The following is a 22639-nucleotide window of genomic DNA, read 5'->3' on the forward strand; positions in this document are numbered from 1 at the left end:
TAGAAGTATTTTTTTAATAAAATCGGTGACATATGACTATATGTATGGAAAAAGTCGAAAAAAAATGCCCATTTTGTCTATTTTTTCCACATTTTAAACTCTTAGAAAAAATAGTACACATAGTCGTAAAATTATGAAAATATCCAGCATTTGTAGGAAATTTTATGTAAGATTTAGAAAATATACACCATTGAAGTCTTAATTTTTCTTGGTTTTGTGAGAAAATTAATTTTTTGAACCCACTTATTTTGGTATTTTTGAAGGTGGTTAAAACTTCCCATATAACTAATACGGTACTCGTAAGACCCCAATGGCCTATATTTTCTTATTCTACGCCTTTTAATTAGTAAATAGCAGCATTTTTAATAAAATCGGTGACATGACGAAAATCGCCAATTTTCATGACTATATGTATGGAAAAAAGTCGAAAAAATGCCCATTTTTGTCTATTTTTCCACATTTTTAAAACTCTTAGAAAAATAGTACACATAGTCCTAAAATTATGAAAATATCAGCATTTGAAGGAAATTTTATGTAGATTTAGAAAATATACACCATTGAAGTCTTAGTTTTCTTGGTTTTGTGAGAAAATCATTTTTTGAACCCTTATTTTTGAGGTATTTTTGAAGGTGGTTAAAACTTCCCATATAACTAATACGGTACTCGTAAGACCCCAATGGCCTATATTTTCTTATTCTACGCCTTTTAATTAGTAAATAGAAGTATTTTTAATAAAATCGGTGACATGACGAAAATCGCCAATTTTCATGACTATGGAAAAGTGTCGGAAAAATGCCCATTTTTGGCTATTTTTTGCATGTATTCAAAGGTCTTAGAAAAATAGTAAACATAGTCGTAAAATTATGAAAATGTCAGAATTTGTAGGAAATTTTATGTAGATTCAGAATATCTACACCTTTAAAAGTTTAGCTGTCTTTGTTTTTCGAGAAAATTCATTTTTTGAACCCTTATTTTTGAGGTATTTTTGAAGGTGGTTAAAACTTCCCATACAACTCATACGGTAGTCGTAAGACCACAGTGGTCTATATTTTCTTACTCTACGCCTTTTAATTAGTAAGTAACAGCAATTTTAACAAAATCGGTGACATGACGAAAATCTATACTTTGTGACCTGTGTTCCATGAATGCGGACAAATTTTGGATTTACGAAAATTTTACTTTTAACTATTTATATAATTGTTTATATTTAAAATTTAATTTTAAACATTTTTATTAGAATATTAATTAATTTTGTAATAATATAATCATATTAAATAACAATTCTCTGCAGAGAAAGATAGTTTAATAATGAAAAAAGCATTGGACTATAACAAATTTAAATCTCTCTATATTATATTGATTTTTTTATTAATATAATAGATCAATCAATCATTTTTTCACGTAATATTTTAGTAAGATTTTTGATTGCATTTAATATATCTATATACTTTAAATTGAATTCGAAAAAAATCAATTTTAATAAAATATCGAAAAGAATTAAAAACGCTTTCACTATACAGGATAAATAAATTAAATGTTGTTATAATATTTTTTTAATACTCTATAAAATGCATTTTGATTGTCAGATTAGGTACTTTTACTATTTCATTATTTAAGAATAAAGTTTCCTAGAAATAAAAAAAAAACTTTTATATTAATTCCATTAAAAAAAGTGAAAAGAAAATATTTTTTGTCCGAGAGGGGGCATATTTTCTATTTTCCCCAAGTCGAAACATTGCAAAAATATAAAATTAACTTTAGTGTTTTAAAATTGAGTATTTTCACGATATTTTTTCTGGCTGGGAACATCATCCAATGACGAATAAGATGATAATCCATATCCCATCGCCCTAACACTTTAAATTGTTTAATAAAAAACGGGCGCTATTAAAGCATGAGGTCCAATAAAAAACGCTGCACGTTGGCTTTAGGCGTAAAACAAATATAATCTGTTAATTTCGTGTATATAGCGCGTTAAGTAGTGTGAAATTTGACAAATTGGCTTTAGATGAGAAATTGAGAGTTTTCGCCGGTACTCTTCGGAAAGACGAGTATTTTGTATTATATATTCTCCAATCGCAATCGAAACTGCGATTATATAATTTTTTACAAGACGCGAAAAACTATAGACGATCAAATCTATTTCTCCAAGGCATCTTGATTAAAACTAATGTTTTTAACACAGCCGTGACATTCTAGATTGAAATTTAAAATACCAATTTTGTGACGACTTTTCTGTCGTTACCCAAATAGAATGAAAAAAGAATCCGTTGCTCAGGGTTAGAGGAAAGCTGGGTTCGTAGGTAAGGCTTCTGACTCACAGTGACTTTCTAATGTTGTTAAATATTAAAATAAAAAAATGATAATATATAGGCTGCAGAGATTTTAATATTGATGTTAAGAATTCAAATAGGTATGGTCAAAGACAGTGAAAAGGGCGCCACTTACTTTGTTTATGAGAGTGGTAAAGTAAGAAACCAAAAAGAAAAATACGACATCACAACATAGCTAAAATAAAGTAATCAACAGCATTAAGGGTCTATTATGTTTATCAGGAATAAAAGTCAGAAATATAACTATCCTACATTAAACATTTATTGAAAACGAACACAAGTATCATCAATTAGTCACAGTGATGCCAATTTTTAAATAGATTTGAATTTAGTAACTGTATTCTTTGAACTAAGTAAGCTACTTAATAAAAACAGGTGAAATTTATGTATGTCTCAATACGATGATGTTTCGAAACATGTCGTGTACAAAAACCTTTAAAATGAATACGTGTTAATAATTTTCATATAAAATATCATAGATAAGTAAGAGTGTACTGTACGAATCAAATTATAACTTATAACGTTAAATTAAAAATAATTTTGACTACAATATGTGGGATAAATAGTGATAATTTACCAGGTTATTAAATCTGTTGTCTCAAAAATTATAAAATAAAAGCGTACCTTGTGTATCAAACTTAAGAGACTTATCTGTACATAGTTTCTTATGATGTAAACAGGTAGTTAGGTATTCTCTAGACTAACAGAAGTGGATGCAGATGACTATGGCAGGAGAAGTCTTCGATATCAGCCAAAAGAACGATTGTAATGTCAGGAACACTGTCTTAAGGTCATGTGGTAATTACTGAGTACCAGGTGGTAGTTACTGAGTACCATGTGGTAGTTACTGAGTACCATGTGGTAGTTACTGAGTACCATGTGGTAGTTACTCTATAAATAAAAAATAGTTCTCAGGACAGATACTCAATAAAAGAAACAACTTACAGTCTGAAAATCAGCTTTACATAAATATATTCAAAACATATGCCGATCCAAACCAGCAATTAAATACTCAAATAAACGAAATAAAAAACGGAAATAACTGAAACAGAATTTAGTTAGATAGGGCTATATAAAATGGCGGATAAACTTACGGTGATCATTCCAAGAAGAAACCAAACAAATACGATCTATACTCTGGATTGCATACTTTACAAGGTTTTCAAATTTCCAAATCGGATACCCATGCAATGGAAATCGAAAAGTGGATTCAGAGTGCTTTTCACTGGAAAATTTGTCGGACGCCGAAACACGCGTCTTCTTCAGATCCAAATTCCCAGAAAAAAAGACCTTCTTCTCAGTTTCAGAACCCGAAACCAAAAAACCCTATTCACCACAGACAAAATGAGAGAAAAAAGTGATTTTATATGATCGAAATCATTAGAACAGAAAATCGCAATCCACAGCGAAGTGAGATTGGGACAAGTGAAATGCAATTAAGGAAGTTTGGCATATAGCAAATAGATGGCGCTAATAAACAAGACAAGTGAACTGTAGTAAATGAAGTTTGACATCTAGCGAATAGATGCGCTAATAAAAATTAAATATCGAGACAAGTGAGCTGTAACAAATGGAGTTTGGTATCTTTGGCATCTAGCAAATAGATGGCGCCAATACTAAGAAATTTAAATAAAAATAGATTTTTAAATTCAATTTTATTAAAGGAAATAAAAAATGCTACAATTTTTAGCGAAAATGTCAAAAATTGCCATATGATATGCTATTCTATTCAGAGTGCCATTTTCTATCGTATAAAGTAAAAAAATACCGAGGGTGCTATTTTAAAATTAAAAGTTGTAGTCATTTCCGGTGAAACCGGAAGTGACCGAAAACAATTGAATACGTCAATCAATCCCTATTTATGTCATATACTAACCTAACCAAATCTCGTTTTATTATCAGAAAAAAATAAAGTTATAAGGGTGAACAACTCTTCAGAAACACCCGGTATATTATGATCGTGGCCCTAGAAAAATAATATTTTCTCTATAAATAAATAATATTATATAATTTTATTATATACCTAAAAACTGCAAGAAATTTATTTTCCATTAGACTCAATATTTTTTTTATTTTACGTTGTGAATAAATGTTGCTGGTTATTAAAATTGTTATAAAAATATAAAATTATAATAAAAATAGATAAGTTATAATAATTATTTATAACCATAAACATCCGATACGCTACTGAAGCAGGTAAGTCATGTTTAGATTGGAAAGTGCCTATAAGGACAATGTAAACACTATTTGGCGCTATTCTTGCAACGGTCGCGACCCAAAACTTTTGAAAATTTCGGAGCGGTTCGGCTTTTTCCGGAATTATATCGCCAAATATTGTTTATTCAAATTCATTATTATTTTCGTTTAATTTTATAAATAAAAGATAGTGTATTGCATACAAGAAACTTTATTTTATATAAGGGCGCATGTATGAAATACCTATGAAACATTGGAAACCGACGTTATGCCACGATCCAGGATGGTTTTTGCAGTTCACAGTTCACAGCACAGCTTTTTAAGTTTTTAATGCCACTTTTTCACAATTATCACCGGTTGGAGTAAATAAAACTTGAATTAAACTCACAAGATAGCAATAATTACTTTGAAAATGGACGCTATAAACACTTTTCGGAATTTCTTTAATGGGAGCGGTTTAGATTTTTAAAGATCATTATGATTTTTGAAGATTCTGACTTTGACAAGAGAAAATTATTTCTGTTTTTGTTTGCCGTTGTTCTTAGCGACCGCTATAGCAGCGCCAGATCGCGTATAACGGTCGCGACCCAAATTAATTTCGCGACCTAAAATTTTTACGGGCTTTCCAATCTAAACTTGTTGCATTTATCTATGAGGTAAGTCAAATTGACGTATCAAAATTCTTTGACATCTAATCTTTGACAAGTAGTAATTAAAAGGAAAAATGCAAGAAAAAATATATAATTAGTTAATTTAAGTGAATTTCATAAATGATCGGTTTACTACACGTATGTATATTATATAGTCACTTACTACTGAAAAGTTGTTCCATTATTTCACTCGATTTTTGCAGAGATCTACCGCACGCTATACAACCAACTATTTTAGAGTCTTTTTCGATAAATCGCGATAGTGTCACTGTTAATTTAAGTTCTGCCACAATTTCCATCTCGATTTACTACCTTTATCTAACTATCAGTAGTAGAATAAATAATAAATAACATAAAATAAGCTCCGTAAAGACTGATCAAATCAAATTCAAATGTGTCAAATGAATCGTCAAACAGAACTGTCAAGGATCCCCATCCTAGAGTCCTTTTCCGCCCACCATGCATGAATACATGGATAGTATTATCGTATTATGCTCCTTTCTTAGTCTTCTTATTCAAAGGGAAAACACAATTTAGAACTACAATTAGCGAAATACTTAGAAACTTAGAACTCGACAGCATGTTTCCATCTCTGCGGTAAACCATAAGAGCTACACTATTAAAAGAAACACCTTATCCTTATAATAGATTGTTTTTCTCGTCCACGGTGTACTATAGCTGGCGGCCTACAAAAAAGACAGCTAAATTACATTTTTGATTTGTTCCTTTTTTTTTCATCGACCGTCTTATTTAAACAGAATGTGTTTCATTCATCCCAAAACGAAATGAATCATTATTAAAGCCCCAATACAGGTAGCCACTTTGAAATACCACGTATAAATTAGTTTTCTCTACAGGGTGAGTGCCACAAAAATGTGGTCCATCCCAATGTGGTTTTAAGTTTTTTTTTTACCGGATCATGAGATCATGATTTATTTTTATATCATCTTCATCATCGTTTTCAGCTTATTCCAAACAATTTCCAATTATAGTGTAGCTTCTTTTACCTTTTTACATTATCTCTTTACAATTTGACCCATTGTTGTCTATTTTTTGGATATGCGGGTTCAAGTTATCCCTGCTAATTTCCTAATATCATCAATCTCATCTTAGGTTTGTTTTTCTTCTAGGTTTCTTTCAATTCCTCTTTGGTACCATGCTGTTATTTTTGTGGTCGTTCTGTTGTCCGTCCGACTTGCCTGCTGCCATCAATTACCCTGAGTCTTTTGTCGTATCCACTCTATTTTTTACTATCTTTCTTTGTTCTAATATTCTTTGTTCAGTATTGTAAAAAACGTTATAACCTATAGCAGTGAAGTATGGCAACTAAAGCGGCCCATTAAATTATCAAACAAATTGCGCAACGCAGGCTGTTGCGCAACGAGTTGCCAATGTATGATAGTGTTTGATGCGTTGCGCAATTGTTTGATGAGTTTCAAGAATATTTGAATGCTTTTGTGCAACAGGACTGTTTGCGCAACGCGTTGTGTAGTGTATGTGTGTGTTGCGCTTTGTTGTGCAATATTTTAGTTCTTTCGTCCAAATTCTTTGTTTTCTTTTTCGTTTTTTGGTATCATCGACATCATCTAGGGTATATACGATAATAATTGATGCAATGGCAATTGAGGACATGATTGTTTCTCAAACAATGCACAACTTTTAATAAAAAGTTTGATCAAAATTTTACTAAGTGCATGGGTGAGGCAGTTGTGCAACGGAATCGCTTTGTTGCGCAACTTGTTTGATAGTGTATGGACCGCTGAATCAGTTGTGCAACGCAACGTTGCGCATCGCTTCGTTGCGCAATTTGTTTGATAATATATGGGCCGCTTAAAGCAGAAAACAGAAAAGATGCTGGATGCAACAGAATTTGACTTCTGTAGACGATCAGCCGGAAAATCAAGGATGGAAAAAATTACAAACGAAAGGATCAGGGAAATTATAGGCGTCAAACATTCTATTGTAGAAGATATAAAAGTGAATCAACTTAAATGGTACGGGCACGTCCAAAGAATGACCATCAATAGACTGCCAAAACAAATTCTAAATTGGACACCCACTGGAAGGTGCAAAAGGGGAAGGCCAAGAAAAAGCTGGAGAGAGGGAATAGATCGAGAAGTAGAAGACAGAGAGTAGGCAACAATGGAGACTAGAAATCCAGTTATAAATATAATCCAATATTTCCAGTGTTGTGTTATTTATTAGAATGTCTTTTCTGTCTACTAGTTCGTTGTACAGGGTGGGTCAAATTCGACGCTTTTAAATGGACCCCCTTTTCTATAGGAGACAAAAACTAATATCGGTGTCTGGTGCTCAATTTTTGTCAAAAACATGATGGTGAAAACCGTATATCGATATCTGTTATCGTTTCGGAGTTACGTGGTGTTTTTCAAAAATATGCATTTTTAACAAATCGCTGAACTTTTTTGCTATGGAAAATTTTGTATTTTTATGAAAACATTTCCAAAGCAGTTTTTTTATGTAGAATTTAATTGTTTAAGTATAATTCTTTTAAAATTTATAATTTAAGAAATATCAACAGAAAATTTGATTTTTTATACGGGACAGCCAGTATATTTTTAATTTATTGAAAAGAATTTAAAATTACCTTTCCAAAAATATAACACACTTGATATTTTGCTCGATTCCTCTTCGAGATATAGAGTATATAAAAATTCGCCCGCTTTAAATAAGTAGGCTCTGAACGGCACCGGAATGCAAAAAAATTCTAGCTGTGAGCATCAATTAAAACGAAAATAATATTTGCTATGAGAGATGGAGAATTTAATAACAATTTAAAATATATTTAACCAACAACAACACATTTAAACTACATACAGGGTCCGGCAATAGTGCGTCGGGCATCTGTAGCTCCTAGAATAAAAAACTTGAGAATTTTGTTTAAGTGCAAACCTAAAGTATGTACCAGTATGTATTTCAGGAAGATATTTTAACTTCTATAGGGTGGCTCAAAAAAGTGTGAGTGGACCTGGATGATATTTTTTAAATGGAACACCCTGTATATTATTGCATTTTTGGATTCCTTTCAGATCACTTTACAAAACCCTAAGATATGAATAAATATATTTCGATAGTTTCAGAGATATTAAAAAATAAATCAAAAATATATATTTTTCAGCCCTTCTTAAAAAAATTATTAAAAATACAGGAACTGTTCTGAAATCAAAAGTATATTAGGTATTTACTTTAGATGGTCTGTTCTTACTTTGCTATAAATATGGTAATCGTAAATCATACAGGATGCTCAATATTCTACGCCAAACTTTCTAAAATATAAAATATTTTTTCTTTGTTTTTTTAAATGGAACACCCTATATATTACTTTTTTATTAGATCGAGAGTTAAAAAATGAACATTTTTTGTATTTAGAATATTTAAAATTTTTTAATGGTTTCGCAGATACACGCAGTATTATTTCATATGGCGCTGTCAATGGTAAAATACGAGAGAAAAATTATTGGGTGGCTTTGATAAAAATTTACTGTGGAAAATGCCATATGAAATATAAAACTGCAAATATCTGCGAAATCGTTAAAATTTTTGAAATGCTCTAAATACAAAAAAAATGTTCATTTTTTAATTCTCCGTCTATTGAAAAAATTATATACAGGGTGTTCCATTTAAAAAAACGAAGAAAAATTATTTTATATTTTAGAAAGTTTGGCGTAGAATTTTAAACATCCTGTATGATTCACGATTTTCATATTTATAGCAAAGTAAGAACAGACCATCTAAAGTAAATACCTAATATACTTTTGATTTCAGAACAGTTCCTGTATTTTTAATAATTTTTTTAAGAAGGGCTGAAAAATATATATTTTTGATTTATTTTTTAATATATCTGAAACTGTCGAAATATATTTATTCATATCTTAAGGTTATGCAAAGTAATCTGAAAGGAAGCCAAAAATGCAATAATATACAGGGTGTTCCATTTTAAAAAATCATCCAGGTCCACTCACACTTTTTTGAGCCACCCTATAGAAGTTAAAATATTTTCCTGAAATACATCCTGGTACATACTTTAGGTTTGCACTTAAACCAAATTCTCAAGTTTTTTATTCTAGGAGCTACAGATGCCCGACGCACTATTGCCGGACCCTGTATATCTGATAACAATAAAAACAAATAGCAAACCAAGACATAAGATTTTGCTACAGGTGTTCGACAGATCGACCGTCTTCTGTTATGGACAGACGGGGCGGTTTTTGAACATTTCTTGCAGAATTCATTAACTCAGTAGGGGTGAAAGATACCCTCTCATAACTGCTAAGTATTTCTAATTCTTGTCTAGATTATACGGAAGAATAAAGAACCTTTATTCTTCCGCAAATATATCCATAGGATTAGATTCTATGGATTAGATCCATGGGCACTAAGTCAGGCGGGCTCGACGGCCAACGGCTGGGATCTGTGGCTGGGATCTTGGTTAGCTATTCAATTATACTTGAAATTGACGTGGTGCGTCGTCTTGCTGGAAAAATATGTTTTCGAGTTTCATTAAGTTCAAAGCCTACTAGTTAAAAGTTAAAAGTGGCGAACTTTTAAAAATTCTGTATTTCGAAGGGGATTATAACAAAATATCAAATGTGCTATATTTTTGGAAAGGTAATTTTAAATTCCTTTCAGTTAATTAAAAATATAGAGGGTGTCCCAAATAAAAAATCAATTTTTCTGTTGATAACTCTTAATTATTAATTTTAAAAAAATTATACTTAAACCATTAAATACTACATAAAAAGGTGCTTTGGAAATGTTTTCATAGAAGTACAAAATTTTCCATAGCAACAAAGTTACAGCGATTTGTTAAAAATGGACATTTTTGAAAAACACCCCGTAACTCCGAAACGGTAACAGATATTGATGTGCGGGTTTCGCCATCATGTTTTTGATGAAAATTGAACTCCAGACACCGATATTAGTTTTCGTCGATCTCCAATAGAAAAGGGTGTTTCCATTTAAAAGCGTCGAATTTGACCCATCCTTTGGTTTTGGCTAAATTCATTTTGAAACCTACTGTAATGCTGGCTGTATTTAGTTTGTTAATTTGTGCTTGGCAATTAAGACTATCATTAGCGAATCGTAGATAGTTAAGATATTCTCCATCTGTTTTTATGTTTATGTATATGTATTTTCTCGCAATACTATGTAAAAGTCCTATTTCAGTACCATAAAAGTACATTAAATGTTATATATCTCCTGTAAAATTTAGGCGTTTTGAACCATTATTAATATATTTTTTAACGCTAAATACCAACATTTAACATTTCAGATCAATCTCAATATATTTACAATATATTTACAATATATTTACAATATATTGTGATATTTTTCTTTCAAGAATATAAAATTCTGTATACGACCAGTATAACTTGAGTTTTTTTACTAATTACTAAAAGTAAATACTAATTACTTTATTATTACTACTAAAAGTAATTACTAATTGCTTTTAAACAGTATTTTATTCTCTTTTAATTAAAAACTACGTATTTTGGTTAATTTAGAAATACCCTGTTGTTATTTGGTATTGCCAAAAATTATTTTACGTTTTTACGTATACAATTATCGTACCGTCAAGTCAGTACCACAGTGTAAAAACTGCAAATAAGGCAGATCGTGTAGAGATGACACTTTTAGCAAACTCATCTCAATTTAATGTTGAGAGACCACCCACATCTGCAGCGTAATTATCTGAAGAAACCAGCAAATCTTATTAGCTACCGTTCATTTTTCCGTATTTACTCTGTAAATGTAGCATAACGGTACGACCCTGAACGGTGGTGCACGCCTATGGACGATTTACATTAATAATTATAATTTATGATTTATTTCTTGGAATATTTTTTGATTTGTTGTAGTTTTTAGGAGAAATGGATTGATATACAAAATAAGTATAGTCTCTCCAACGAATAAAGGAATATTTTGACATCCGACATTAAAGAGATGTCAGAAAATACAATTTAACTGTGAATTATCCTTTCGCTGAACAGGCTATAGTTACATTGTATGTTCTAATGAGTTTTTACTGCTATTAGCAATGCTTGACATCTTCAAATTAGTGAAAAAACTAAGGTAAATTATATTTCAAAGCTTGAAAATTGACAGAAACGATTTTCCCATAAAAGGACAACCTCAATCTAGGTGGTCTTTTTTGTGTAGTTTTTAAAAGGCCTCGAATAGGCTTTGATTTTTATTTTTTATTAAAAATTTACAGTTTTTTTACTTATTATCTTTCTTAAATCCATTTTTGATGTTTTGCCTAAGATCTTGTGAAAAGTAACTGTCTTTGACATCGTTTTTTTTTCGACCATACAGGGAATATAGTTATTAAATTAAAACCATGCATAGGCAACTAGGCAATCAGGAATACTGCATACCAATATCCCAATATTTTGTGTAGGAATAAATAAAATAGTTCAGAAACAGATTTACAGAGAGATTTATAAGTAACATAGTCGTATAAAAGTATGTACATAATTTTTCTTAATAAATTTTTAAAGTTTAAACGAGTTAAAATAACAATTACTTTAATTTTTAGTATTTAGTATTTCGACGATACGAAACTTAATTTTTTAAACACTCTGCCGCTGTAGAACCCTGTAATTTTCTGTCATTTGTCATTACTGTCTACTTCACCTACTGTCAATGTCAATTGTATTATTGAAATTTGAGCTCCATCTTGTCTGGTCGTATTTGAGCAAATGGTAAATTTGTTTAATTAGAAATTGAAACACAGTGATAGTTCTTGAGAAAATGAATTCTTTGATGAATTATGGAAGTGATGACAACAGTGACGATTCCGGAGATGATAGAATACCGGTAATTTTATACAAATTGTATAATATCGTAGTGCATACACTCTACCACCCCAGAGTGTATTGATTTTGCATTTTACATAACATTTATTTACTTGAAATTGTATTATTTATTATGGATTGTTTAGTTTTCATGAATGTCACTAAAAATACCTTAGTTACTGTGTGAGACATTTAATTATTGATAAATTTTCACGGGAGATTACAGAGTTTCACAAATAAAGGAAAAAACTCGACAAAAATTATACAATATTTTTTGTACAATTTAAATATGAAAGAATACTATTAAAATTTGCATTTTTTAGGAAATGCCTGGATTAGAGAGAAATGCCCCAACAAAAAATTACAGAAAATCCGGAAGCCAGGAAGAAGACAATTATGATGAAGTGGGGATGGACATGAGCGAGGTAATTCTTAGTTTAGTAATAAATATAATTTGTTTTATAGTTGAGAACGTATTAGTAATTTTTACATCTTTAAAAAACGTTTGAAACGCTTGAATCACAATATATTTACTATCATAAGTCGATAAAATGTTTTGGTTAATTTTATGTGTAAGTAGTAAGTATATTGTGAACCAAGTTCTAAACTGTATTTTATACCCCTGAAATCATAGAGCCTGTTTGGTTCAATTTGCCTAAAAATACCTCTTTTTTAATAAAAAAAAATATATGCTTTACAATTTTTTTAAAATGTGGGAAAGAAAATATTGATATTAACATTATCTGTTAATTATATTTAAAAGAGTTAAGACCTTGTATCACGAGCTGTGTCTGTCTCATCAATGACTCAAGATGATCCAACGAGAAACGACCAATACCCGGTGAGTATTTTTAGGGTTTTTAATCTAAATGGTGAATGTTTGTTAAAAAAAAAAGAAAAAAGAAACACAGGTAACTGAATTTTTTTTTGTATTAAAATTAATAAATTAGAAATACAGGGTGGTCTGAACTGTATTCCGGAAACTTCAGCATTCTGCAAATAAAAATAAGTAAAAAAGTTTGTATAAATGTTTGTATGTCCTAAAATTCTTAGTTTCGGAGATACAGGGTGTAGAAGTTTTATTTTTATTTCGATTTTTTTCAAATAATTTCTGAAGTATCGTCAATATTTGGATAAAAATTGGTGCCTGGGAGTTTTTTGACATGAGAAATTTGATTTTGGTGTAAATATGACTCCTATTTGTTGGGGGCGTCACCTAGATATGTTTTAACTATTTTTAAGAGTAATCACTTTTCGTCCGTACCTGTATGAGACTACTGAATAAAAAAATATCCATTTCCGTGAATTTTTACGTAAAAAATGCCCCTTGGTAAAAATGCTATGAGTAACCGTTCTTAAGATATTTAGAACGGAAATAGTCATACAATACATGTCATTATTGACAGAAAAATAAACACGTTGAGTAGATAGTTATTTGACTGAAATAATATATTTTTATTTTTTTAAATTAATCATAAATTTTTCTGCGAAAAAATTATGATAAAACGTTTGGGACAAAAACATTTCAAATTTATGATTTCAGTCTAATAATTATTTAGTCAACATGTTTGATTTATGTGAATGATGACAGGTATTGATAATTTCAATTTCAAATACAGTGGTGGCCAAAAGTATGGAAACTTTTTTAATTTTTCATTTATGCTGAGAAATTAAAATATGAAATAAAACGACTTATATAATCGTGACCTACAAATAATTTCCTACAAAACCTAATACATTTAAATAAAAAATTACAGCTATCAAAAAATATATAAAAAATTATGAATATTTTCTTGGTCAAAAGTATGGAAACTTAAAAAGAATGTTTATTAAAATTCAAAATAATATAAAAATTACTAATATTTAGTGGAATATCCCATTGAATTAATTACTTCTCTACATCTTCGTGGCATCGAATCGATCAATCGCACAGTTTTTACTGGAAATGGCCGCCCATTCAGTTCCCATAATTCATTTTTATTTGAAATACAATGGCTTCGAATTTTGCTATCCAAATGGTCCCATAAATTTTCTATGGGGTTAAGATCCGGAGACTGTGAGGGCCAATCCATTAGTGGAACATTATGTTCATTTAACCAATTTTGAACAAACCGAGATTTGTGCTTGGGATCATTGTCTTGCTGGAACAACCATCTGAGTGGCATTTCTTCATCAGCATGAGGCAGCATATTATTCTCCAATATGTCTTTGTACAAAAACGGTCCATTATCCCATCAATTTTAACAAGAGGACCAACACCTGAGCGAGAAAAAACACCCTCATACCATTATACTCCCACCTGTTTTACTGTGGGCATCTGGTACTTATGGCTGTACCGTGTACCTTTTGGTCTTCGGACATAACGTCTCCCGTCACTACCAAACAGTTGAAACTTGCTTTCGTCGCTAAACAGTACAGTATTCCATTTCTGATAAGACCAGGTGAGATGATCTTGAGCAAATTTAAAGCGGGCCATCCTATTTTTCTTTGATATTAGTGGTTTCTTCACCGCAACTCTTCCAAAAAGTCCCATGTCATCCAACCTTGTTCTCACTGTGCGTGCAGACACCGATATTCCCCTGTCACCCATTTCTCGAGAAATGTCTGTGGATGTTTTTCTTGGATCTCCCATTGATATTCTCTTCATTACTTTCATTGTCCTTTTACACAACTTTGTTGGTCATCCTGACTTAAAAGCTGTTGAAACGTTCCCTGTTTTATTAAATTTACGAATTATTTTCGAAACGGTGCCTTTTAAAGTGTTTAAATTTTTACTTATTTAAATTTGTTTATAACCGCTCTTGTATAATTGAACTATTTTATTTTTTAAATCCATAGAGAAATATTTAGACTTGGGCATGATGTTTATATTTATCTGAAGCAAATCGTACCGTTTATCAGCTTGAACTAAATAATTTTAATGTATTTATTTATGGTTTCCATACTTTTGGCCACAAGAAATCTATTGTTCTCCTACAAAAACTGCTAAACAGATTTTTTTCGCTGTGTAATTTTTGGAATACTTTTATTTGCTGATAAGCTGTTCATTTATATTCCTGAGAGTTTAAGCATAGCAATATTTTCTGAGATATTTTAAAAAGTAAAAAGTTTCCATACTTTTGGCCACCACTGTATCTCGAGAACCGTTACTTCTAGAGATTTTTACCAAGAGATCTTTTTTACGTAAAAAACGTCGTAAATGTATATTTTTTTATTCAGTAGTTTTATATAAGTACGGACGAATAATTATTACGCTTCAAACCATTAAAAAATATGTAGGTGGCGCCCTCTACAAGTAGGAGTCATGTTGACATTAAAATCAAATCTCTCATGTCAAAAAACTGCTACTAGACACCAATTTTCATTCAAATATTGACGTATATAAATTATTTGGAAAAAATCAAGATAAAAATTAAACTCCTACACCCTGTATCTCCGAAACTAAGAATTTTGGGACATACATTTATATAAACTTTTTTACTTATTTTTATCTGCAGAATATGTTATAAGTTTTCGGAATACAGTTCGGACCACCCTGTAAATACAGATTTTTAATAAATTTTGTCTGTTTACATTAAAAGACTTGCTTGATAATAGAAATTTATGATTATATTCTGGTAAATTACTGAATTTTTTCATGTACAGAGTTTTTTTTATACATATCTCATTATTTTTTGAGTAATTTAAATAAAATTTCAATGTATTTTATGTACGGTATTCTGTCATATTAAAAATGTACTAAATATCGTACAAAATTTTTAGGTAACGTCCATTGAAAAACATGAAAATCGAAAGTAAAGGTTTTTCAAATCGCTCGAACTCTTACTTGAAATATATAATTCTAACGTTATTCTTTCATAATGAAAAATGTACTAAATATTGTTCAATTTTTTTTAAAGTAACATCCCTTTTTTGTGTTAATTGTGATCTCGAATCAGTCATTTTTCGTGAAATTGTTATTTACTTCAAAATAATGTTAATCTATAAGGTTTATTTTTTTAAATTCCGTTTAATGATGATTTTGTGTAAAAAAAACTCTGCAGAATAGTCTAAATAAATTTTATATTTATTTTTTCAATATCCTCCATTATATGCCTTAATATTAGTATTTCTTTCACATAACTAAATTTTTATCTTTTCATAAACGTTATTATAATATAATAAAAATGTATATTTACATAATATATTTAGAAAACATATTAACATGTTTATTTTGCTCTTACGTTTTACTAGAGCCCCAAAAAAACGCTAAACAAAAAAAAACTAGAGTGGACCAGGGTTAAGATGACCCGTTTTCTCCACAGGACTCGAACGATTCGTCGGAACAGCATAAAAAACAAATAGAGGAAACATCGCACAAAGACAAAGGCAAACAAAGTAGACAGAGTGCAGATAGACGAAGCAGTCGAAGCCCAAATAGTCGAAAAAACGATGAAGATACAAGAAACAGACGCTCTGAAGATAGACACGGTAAATCTGACAGAGAAAAATCGGATAGAGGTCGCGATAGAGACTCTAGAGACGAAGATAGAGCACGGGATAGACGTAATAGAGACGATAGAAGGGATTACAGACGCGAAGAAAGGTTTGTTATTAATCTATGGTGCGAACGACAATGATTGAAAAAGTTTGGCGATACTCTGTTTCATTCATTGTTGGTCGAACCGTACTATATCCTCGATCTTGGTACAATATTTTCTCTATATTTTAAGATCGAGTAGAGACGACAGATACAACCGCGATAGACGCAGCGACAGAGACAGAGAAAGAAAGAGAAGCAGGAGTAGAGATAGAAGAAGATCCAGATCCCCACCGAGGCGCTCTAGATCCGGATCCAGAGGACCGTCTAAAGGTTTTAGAAGGGACAGGGCTAGCCACAGAATGGATAGATTGGATAAATTAGGTCAATTTCTTTTATGATACTTACTAGACACATGGTATATAACATATTCTATTTTTTTATAGGGATTCCGTTTAAACCTGACACTTATCCCTCTTCGGCCCTACAAGGGAACAGCGAGGGCAATTCGGGAGATAGGTTTTTCATGCCGGGAATAACCGGTAAGGAAATTGAACTAAATAGAGGTTGATAGGTTACTATGACGCTCTTTTTTTAGGTCGTTTCAGAGATCAGATTGAGAAGAGGAAACAGCTGTGGCAAAAAGGAAAAGACGAGCCTGTTGTTCCTGTGAATATTCCTGGACCTAGTAATAATGGAAGTAATATTAATATGGCTGGTAGTAAGGCTGCAAAAGTATACGAAGCGACTACCTTTGCTGATGGTAAGAAAGAATATTTTGGTTATGTATTTAATTACAGTGTTGCCAGATGAAATTTTCATGAATTCTCTAGGTTTTTGTTGCAAAATTTACTATAATTTCCTCAAACTTTCCTATTTTCGGGGTAATCGATGCCATATTGTCGATAATATCGTCAGTTTGAACAAAATTTCGGGGGTTTTAGTTAAAAAACTTTTGTTTATATTTCAGCATTACATTAGAAGCAATTCAAAAATAAACTAGTAAAGAATTATTATTAATAAATGTTCTTTAAATGTTTTCTTTTTGTGACTATACTAACTATGTGTAAAAATATATCCTCGTTTTTCCTTCATGTGGTTCACAACCTTGTTTTCCCCTAGATTTAAGGAATTTTCCTTAGATCTGGCCAACTACGAATTTAATATACAGTCCGTTTAGCTAAAAATGATTTTTGTAAAAAAAAATTATTTTTAATTATATTTTTTAATATTTCTTTGTTAAATTCTTTTTTATATAATCTATATTTCTTATTATATTTTCTTCTTTTATTTTGGCATACATTATGTATATTAGGGTGAGCCAAAAAAAAAACTAACCTATGTAATTTATGGGTTAAAATGAACCTAATAACAGAGAAAAAAATATCCCCGGAAGGCAGGATTTTAGCTCAATTTAAAAAAGTGTCGGTGAACATTCAAAATTTTCCATTTAAATAACACGTAAAAAATGTTTTTTTATTAAAAGTACCATAACTTTGAAACGGTTTACGATAAAAAAAATTACATCGCGGATTCTTGTAGAGCATAAAATTTCCTAAAAAATCTGAGAGTAATTTTTTTCAATTCAATAATTCGTATACCGTGCTGGCAACTGTTACTTTTGGGTCGGCATTTACATGTGTGGAAGTAAATCGCATAGGGATCTTATTAAGTCGGAGTGAGGGAAATCGATAGAAATCGAAGAAAAAATCGATAAGGTTGTTTTTCCATTCAGAAATTGTAAACAATCCATCCATTTACTTTTAGAGCATAGCAATTTTCAGCAATCGTGTAATTTTTTTATTGATAAAGATTTTCATATACTGTCTACAAAGATAATACAGCAGAAATATTAACAAAGTTCTTGAAAAAACTACAATCTATTATTTCTAATAGATTTCGAGATATCGATTTTTGAATTCAGAGTTCTAATAGCGCGACCACTATCGAACACCCACTCAATTCCACTTATTTCTGCCAGAAATGCAAGTGTTTCTAGCTTGCACTTAAAAAAATTCAAGCTATAGGGAAAATTACAACGACTCGTTAATAAATAAACAAATTAAGTATCACGAGACGTAATTAAATCGTGAAGCTGAACGCATGACGTACACCTTTTCCTAGAACTTTAAGTACCGACACAGGTATTGATTAGGTCGACCGGTCAACTGCGACAAATCTGCTATATCCCCTTCCACGTCTCTTAGCGATGTGCACAGTTTCTCGGTTTATTTCATACGTTTGGCAACGTGTTTACTGTCCTCTCTTTGTTCAGTACATTATAGACTCTATTGTACTCTTCTTACATACGGAAATCTCGACCCAAGACTAACCTTTGCCAGCCCTTAGTATTTATAACTAAATATAACTAAATAAATAATATAACTAAATAAAATACTCTCAGATAGTTTTTTAGTAAATTTTATGCTCTACAGGAATCCGCGATGTAATTTTTTTTATCGTAAACCGTTTCAAAGTTTTGTCACTTTTAATAGAAAAAGATTTTTTACGTGTTATTTATGGAAAACTTTGAATGTTCACCAACACTTTTTAAAATTTAGCTAAAAATCCTGCTTTCCGAGGATATTTTTCTCGATTATTAGGTTCATTTTAACACACAATTCCATAGGTTAGTTTTTTTGGCTCACCCTAATGTATATTACTGTTTTAATCCTATGAAGCTATCTACACATTATTTGTCATTATTGTTTTCGCAAATTTTAAGAAGACTATATTATTTCCTTGTATAGTCTTCTTAACTGCGAAGTTGTTTAATAATTTTTTCCATTGTCAGATAAGACTTCCAGCAAATTTAAACGGCTTATGGGTATACGGGAGACGGGTGGCCCAAATAATTTACCGACAAAAAGTAGCGAAGTGCTAAAAAAGCAGGAAGAAATGTTCAGTTCCATGGAGGCGCAGTACGAAGTTGCGAGAACGGCTACACATACTATGAGGGGTGTCGGTTTGGGATTTGGGAGTTTTCAGAGATAATCGACGGTTTTTTTTTAATTTTTTCAAGTGAGAAATATTAGGTTATTCTATTCGCGAATTGAAAATTATGTTGGAAAGTTTTTTTTTGGTTAAATATTTTTTTTAAAGTGTATGTTTAGATGTAATAAAGGCTTGTTTATGCATAAATAATATGGCTTTTAAAGTTTTTTTTTTCATTAATATCTGTGAAGAAAGAGGTTATGTTACTAAGCACAAGAAAATTTCATTTGTGTAGTTACATTACGTTCATAATGGTTGAAATATTAATAAAGTATTTTTTTTTGATGATGGTTTCATCTGTGTTTTTTTGTGTGATATGTATTAGTACGAGAGCTAGCAACGTTTTCGAGAAAGTATTTTAAGACGTCTGGCTCTTTGATATACAGTGGTGGCCAAAAGTATGGAAATTTTTTACTTTTTAAAATATCACAGAAAATATTGCTATGCTTAAACTCTCAGGAATATAAATGAACAGCTTATCAGCAAATAAAAGTATTCCAAAAATTAAATTTTTATAGTAAAAAATATAAATGATGAGCTTTTCAGCAAATAAAAGACATGAAAAATTATGATCATGATTCTTAAGCTAATAGCTGTTTTTAGCGGAGGAAAGAAAATTAAAGTCTTCTTTTTTGGCCAAAAGTATGAAAACACGCACTAAATCGTCGGAAAATGTCTTTTATACTCCTTTTACAAACTTAGAAATTTTTGAAGTGATGGAATTCAGAAAAAAATAAAAACATGCCCAAGTCTAAAATCTTCTGGGACTACGGATTTATAATAATCTTTATGTTTATTTCTGGCAAGGATGTATTTTTAATGAAAAATATTTTCTACTAAACTTTTTAAACTAATTTTAAAAATATAAGTTAGTTAAAACAGAAGATTTTAGAAAAAACAATCAGTTTTATTTTTTTCATATTATTCCACCACTTCAAAAAATTCCTGACAGGCCAATGAAAGTAATGGATGGTCAATATTGGATGTGGATACGTCCGATTTTTTAGTCCGATATCAGACTATTTCTCGACGAAATGGGTGGTTATAGTGATTGCGATTTGTTGCATGCGTAAACTTTGGTTTTAACATTTTCGTATAGGTATATTCGAAAACAAGAAAAATAGCCTATGTACAGGGTGAGTCAACGATAGAGTAAAGTCCATTATCTCATTTGTTTCGAGGTTTACAAAAAAATATTAAATATAAAAGTTATAGAGATGGTTAAGATACACATTTTAAAAATTATTATACAGTATACAGGGTGCTTCAAAAAAAGTGTGGCGAATATTACATATGTTCTGCGTAAAATTCCATTACTTTTTATATATAATGTTATATACCTAAAATTAATAGTTTTTGTTATATTTAAATTTGTTTAAACAAATGTTAGATTGCAGTGGGTTAAAAGATTGTCAATGATGGCATTGATTCTGAAGTTGGACAACTAAAATTTCGTAGGAGAATTTTATAGAGATATAGAAAAGACCTATGTAAAGAAAATAGGATGTTAGATGTTACAGGGTGTTCAAGATATATTTAGGAACCTGGTCTAATTAGAAATGGAAGGAATTTCAATTTTTTAAATGGTACGAAAGCTATATATTATCTTTTTGATAGATTTGACGAGAGACTCTTTACTTTTGTTAAGAATGTCATATACTTAAATTAGTTTGCGATTAATTCCTATTTTTTCTATTTTTACCCAAATTTTTAATACAGTATAACATCATAGTTGCCATGGGAGTATAATAATTATGACAATTTTTGTCTGCTAAGCAAGTTTGAACAAAATTGAATTTTAGTTTAATTTTTTGTAATAAGTATATTGGTAGAGATAACATGATTTTCATGAAATGAATTAGCCAATGTGAATGATGTACACGGACAATGATCTTAAGCACCAAATCTTTTTGTTCAGTACTATTTATTATATAGTAATGTTCCACTAATGGATTGGCCCTCACAGTCTCCGGATCTTAACCCCATAGAAAATTTCATGGGCCATTTGGATAGCAAAATTGAAGTCATCTTTTTCAATATAAAAATACACCAAGAAATTCAAAACTGAATGGGCGTTTATTTGAGTAAATAATTAATTTTAACTAATACCAGCAATTGTAACTAATTATGAAGCTAATTAATTAAAAGGTAAGTAATATAATAGTTTTCATTTTGTCATGGCAACTATGATTTTATAATAATTGTATTAAAAATATGGGTAAAAATAGAGAAAATAGGAATAAATTGCAAACTATTAAAAATAGGGATATGACATGTAATTTTTTAAAAGTTGAAGAGTTTTGTAGGAAATCTATCAGAAAAAATCATAATTATAGGGTGTCCTATTTAAAAAATTTGAGATTTTTTTAATTTTAAGCATAGTTGACAAATTCATAAATATACTTTTGAACACCACTGTATCATTTAACTAAAATATCTATCAGCAAATTTTGGTACGTCCACCTTCGGTAAACAATGGCACCACTGACAATTTTTTACCACACTGCAATTTAACATTTGTTTAAATAAATTGAAATATTACAAAAACTAATAATTTTAGGTATATAATGTTATAGCCGCCACACTTTTTGAAGTACCTTGTATACTCTATAATAATTTTAAAATGTGTATCTTAACCATCCCTATAACTTTTATATTAAACATTTTTTTGTAAACCTTGAAACAAATGAGATAATGGACTTTACTCTATCGTTGACTCACCCTGTACATTCTCGCATAAACACCCTGTATATAGGTATTATGTTTTTTGTCTAAGAGTGAATAATGTTAAATAATGTTTTTTGTTGAAGTTAATAATTGTGTATCCTACTTACGAACCGAAAATTCTTATTTGCTTAATTGTTTCAGGACTATTTCTTTTTTTTATACATCTTCCCAATATTTTTTGACTATAAAGTATTATGATATTTGTTCTTGTTTGATCCCACAAGGCTTTTTTGACTCAACTATCACAAAATTAATTTTTCTAGGTCCATTTTAAATGGATATTTTAAATTAAAAATTTAAATTATCTTCTTTAGGTCGCACGATGTCGCAGAGAATGGGTATATTATCGTGTATTCGGTCGATATCGTAGAGCATAACATCCGATATAAAGGAGCCAGGTAA

The 22639-nt window shown here is 30.4% G+C and overlaps 1 protein-coding gene across 2 annotated transcripts; it reads left to right on the forward strand.

The window, feature by feature from the left end:
* Positions 1 to 11859: 11859 nt before the first annotated feature.
* LOC115887468 (arginine/serine-rich coiled-coil protein 2) lies at positions 11860 to 19795 on the forward strand. Of its 2 annotated transcripts, XM_030906912.1 has the most exons (8): positions 11882 to 12019; positions 12321 to 12422; positions 12761 to 12838; positions 16302 to 16582; positions 16710 to 16900; positions 16963 to 17058; positions 17115 to 17279; positions 19311 to 19795. In XM_030906912.1, the coding sequence occupies exons 3-8, from the start codon at positions 12800 to 12802 to the stop codon at positions 19508 to 19510; spliced, it is 972 nt and encodes a 323-aa protein (XP_030762772.1). In that variant the 5' UTR covers positions 11882 to 12019; positions 12321 to 12422; positions 12761 to 12799; the 3' UTR covers positions 19511 to 19795. The 2 variants fall into 2 exon arrangements, with proteins under 2 accessions (XP_030762771.1, XP_030762772.1); XM_030906911.1 differs by lacking the exon at positions 12761 to 12838 and having other exon boundaries at positions 11860 to 12019.
* The last annotated feature ends 2844 nt before the right edge of the window (positions 19796 to 22639 follow it).

This window comes from Sitophilus oryzae, unplaced genomic scaffold (assembly GCF_002938485.1).
Source record: "Sitophilus oryzae breed Bouriz unplaced genomic scaffold, Soryzae_2.0 scaffold_576_pilon_pilon, whole genome shotgun sequence".
NCBI lineage: Eukaryota > Metazoa > Arthropoda > Insecta > Coleoptera > Curculionidae > Sitophilus > Sitophilus oryzae.

Bases quoted from the DNA above. Each gene is read 5' to 3' on its own strand.
- LOC115887468 (XM_030906911.1), top strand. From the start codon at position 11,954: ATGAATTCTTTGATGAATTATGGAAGTGATGACAACAGTGACGATTCC. The intron at 16,583-16,709 runs GTTTGTTATTAA...CTATATTTTAAG, and splicing joins GATTACAGACGCGAAGAAAG to ATCGAGTAGAGACGACAGAT. The intron at 17,280-19,310 runs GTAAGAAAGAAT...TTCCATTGTCAG, and splicing joins AGCGACTACCTTTGCTGATG to ATAAGACTTCCAGCAAATTT.